General features: G+C 42.3%; 1 protein-coding gene across 1 annotated transcript in view; it reads left to right on the forward strand.

Annotated features, from left to right (window-relative positions):
- Positions 1-3,416, forward strand: part of SKA3 (spindle and kinetochore associated complex subunit 3) — a 24,269-nt gene that overhangs the window by 8,975 nt on the left and 11,878 nt on the right. Inside the window, exon 4 of the mRNA XM_017548174.2 lies at positions 1,779-2,196. Coding sequence (XP_017403663.2) covers positions 1,779-2,196 — 418 coding nt within the window. The remainder of the gene's footprint in view (positions 1-1,778; positions 2,197-3,416) is intronic.

The following is a 3,416-nucleotide window of genomic DNA, read 5'->3' on the forward strand; positions in this document are numbered from 1 at the left end:
TGAACCCGGCGGTGGAGGTTGCCGTGAGTGGAGATCCCATCGCTGCACTCAGCCTAAGTGACAGAGCACGACTCCATCTCAAAAAAAAAAAAAAAAAAGTAATAGCCTATTAGTGGTTGAGAAACTGTATATCTTTGAAATGCTCTCCTATTAGTTTTCTCAACTAGGTGAGATATAGGTGTTCCAGACTGACTTAGGATAAAATCTTACCTTTGTATAAGAGTCTTTGCTTTTTAGCTTAGGCATCTGCAAGTTATGAATCTAAAATCATATTATACTTGGTGTTAAATCTAGAACACAGTTGATTCCATACTGTCATTAAATTTTAAAATATAGTTTCAGGCCAGGTGCAGTGGCTCATGCCTGTAATCCTCACACTTTGGGAGGCCCAGGCGAGCAGATCACTTGAGCCTAGGAGTTCAAGACTAGCCTGGGCAACATGGTGAAACTCTGTTTCTACAAAAAGTACAAAAAAAAATTTACTAGCTGCCTGGGAGGCTCAGGTAGGAGGATCACATGATCCCAGTGTTGTGGGTGTGACTACTTGGGGCTAGTGTAAAGGAATTTCCCAAGACAGTTGTAGGTAGAGAAAGGCAGATTTATTAGGGAACGTATGGAAATACATTGCAAGGTTGCAATGGTCAGTACAGCAGAGAAGGGGCCATCTACAAAGAGGCAGAGGCTGAAGGGAAATTTTATAGGGTCATGCTGGAGGCAGGCTAGGAACAGAACAAGGTTGTGGCCAGGCATGGTGGTGCACATGTGTAATCCCAGCACTTTGGGAGGCCGAGGTGGGCAGATCACTTAAGCTCAGGAGTTCTAGACCAGCCTGGGCAACATGGTGAAACCACATCTCTACCAAAAATACGAAAACTTAGCTGGGCTTGGTGATGCGTGCCTGTAGTCCCAGCTTCAGAGGTTGAGGCTGCAGTGAGCCAAGATTGCCACTGCACTCCAGCCTGAGGGACAGAGTGACACCCTGACTCAAAAAAAAAGAACAAGGTTGTTGTGCCTGCAGGTTGTTTGATTAGCCTTTTCTCAGAACAATTGTTCATTGTTCTCCCCAACCTGGGGCACTCCCCCATTGTTGCTTACTTATCTGTGATTGTGCCACTGCACTCCAGCCTGGGCAACTCAAACAAACAAACAAACAATGCAACAGAAAATATATTCTGATGATCACTAAAGTCTGAGCAAAAAAAAAAGAAGGAAGGAAAATATTAAGAAAAATTAGTAAATCACATTGAGGATGTAAGGAAATTGGACTTTTATTTGTGGATATTAATTTTTCATCTTGTAACACTTTAACTTGCTTTCTTTCTCTAATGTATAATCACAATGGGATATGGGTGCACAAGAGAGACATGTCAGAACTTTATTAAAGGGACAATTGAAATAACATTTCAGCGGAGAATGGTAGCTCATGCCTGAAATCCCATCACTTTGAGGGGCCGAGGCAGGAGGGTCACTTGAACCCAGGAGTTTGACTCCAGCGTGGGCAACATGATGAGACCCCATCTCCACACACACACACACAAATTAAAAATTAGCCGAGCATGGTAGCACAGCCAGTTACCCCAGGGGCTGAGATGGGACGATTACTTGAGACCAGGGGGTCGAGGCTGCCAGGAGCTGTGATCATACCTTTGTACTCCAGCCTGGGTGGCGGAACTTTGGTTCATCTGGGAAATTTCAGATAAGCTATTTTCTGTTGTTTTTGTAAACATGAAATTTTCTATTTTTGTGTTTGACCAGAATATTCTGATTTTTCCTCCTAGTGCACGAACAAGAAGCCATTAACTCTGACACAGAGTTATCTAATTGTGAAAATTTTCAGGAGCCTGATGTGAACAATGATGAGAACAGGTCTGATCCTCCTGTAGCAAGCAGTTGTATTTCTGACAAGTCTCCACGTAGTCCACAACTTTCAGATTTCGGACTTGAGCGGTACATAGTATCCCAAGTTCTACCAAACCTTCCGCAGTCAGTGAACAACTATAAGGAAGAGCCCGTAATTTTAACTCCACCTACCAAACAGTCACTAGTAAAAGTACTAAAAACTCCAAAATGTGAACTAAAAATGGATGATTTTGAGTGTGTAACTCCTAAATTAGAACACTTTGGTATCTCTGAATATACTATGTGTTTAAATGAAGATTACACAATGGGACTTAAAAATGTGAGGAATAATAAAAGGTAAGCATCTCTGTTAAAAGGCAAATTTTATCTAGTGTTCTAAATCTTTTGTATTGGGCTTTTTCCAGAAGAAATATGTTTTAGACAACATTTTTTCTTTAAAAAGTTTTCAGATACTTACTTATTTTATTTCAGTAGGTTTTAGGGGAACAGGTGGTGTTTGGTTACATCAGTAAGTTCTTTAGTGGTGACATTTTCAGGTTCTTTATATTACAAACCTTGAATCACCAATACTATCAGTAAAGTGTGAGCTGTTGGTTTCTTTAGGTGAGAGACTAGAGAAGGAGTGATAGGGGCCTGAAAAAAGATGGTATGGAACATAACGCACCAAACTGATTACCATGAGTAATCAACAAGTCCCAGTGGATGTAACTAGCCAGAGATTTTCCTCTCATTTAAGTGGGAAAGTTAGACAGTTCCCCTCTGATTCAGCTGACCCCTGTCCCGGGATGGGAAGGAAGGACGACATTGAGAATAATACCAAGTTACTGCTAGATCCAGGATTCCACCAAAACTTCCATCCAGTTACACCAGGTTTGGTCTTATGCTATCTTTTTGATGGATTACATGAAGCACTGAAATAAGTTGGTGTGAATGAGAGAAGTGCAATAACTATGGAGGGAAAGCAGCCATTGACACCTTTACTTTTCAAGAAATCATTGACGGACCAGGACAAAGTTACGAGAATGGAAATGGCATCAATACTTCCTCACTACTGTGATTTGCTAATAGGGATGGTAATTGGGTCTAGTGACAAAGTCCAATCCAACAGCATTCAGATCCAGAAGCGATTCCATGGGATGATGGTGGCGCTTTGCAGAGCACCTGATGGTGAAGGTGCAAATCTACTGGTTGCTTATAATGCTGGACCTGCCATAGATTGGATCAACAGCCAATCCTGGGTTGGAGAGCTTGTCTTTGCATTTCTATTCAAAAAATTTGAAACACTGGGGAAAGAGCTATTAGACCAGGTTAAGCTTGTTGCTGCTGGAGCTCGGATGACTGTAGTCTTCACAATACAAGCTTATCTGGAGCAGCGCATGGATGGATCACCCGTGATACCCTCAGTTCTTTCAGATATAGTAGAGATTGAGAAAAGAATTACCAGCGCAAAAAACAAAATGGGAGCCGGGCGCGGTGGCTCAAGCCTGTAATCCCAGCACTTTGGGAGGCCGAGGCGGGTGGATCACGAGGTCAAGAGATCGAGACCATCCTGGTCA

Source organism: Cebus imitator, unplaced genomic scaffold (assembly GCF_001604975.1).
Source record: "Cebus imitator isolate Cc_AM_T3 unplaced genomic scaffold, Cebus_imitator-1.0 Scaffold204, whole genome shotgun sequence".
NCBI classification, from domain to species: Eukaryota; Metazoa; Chordata; class Mammalia; order Primates; family Cebidae; genus Cebus; species Cebus imitator.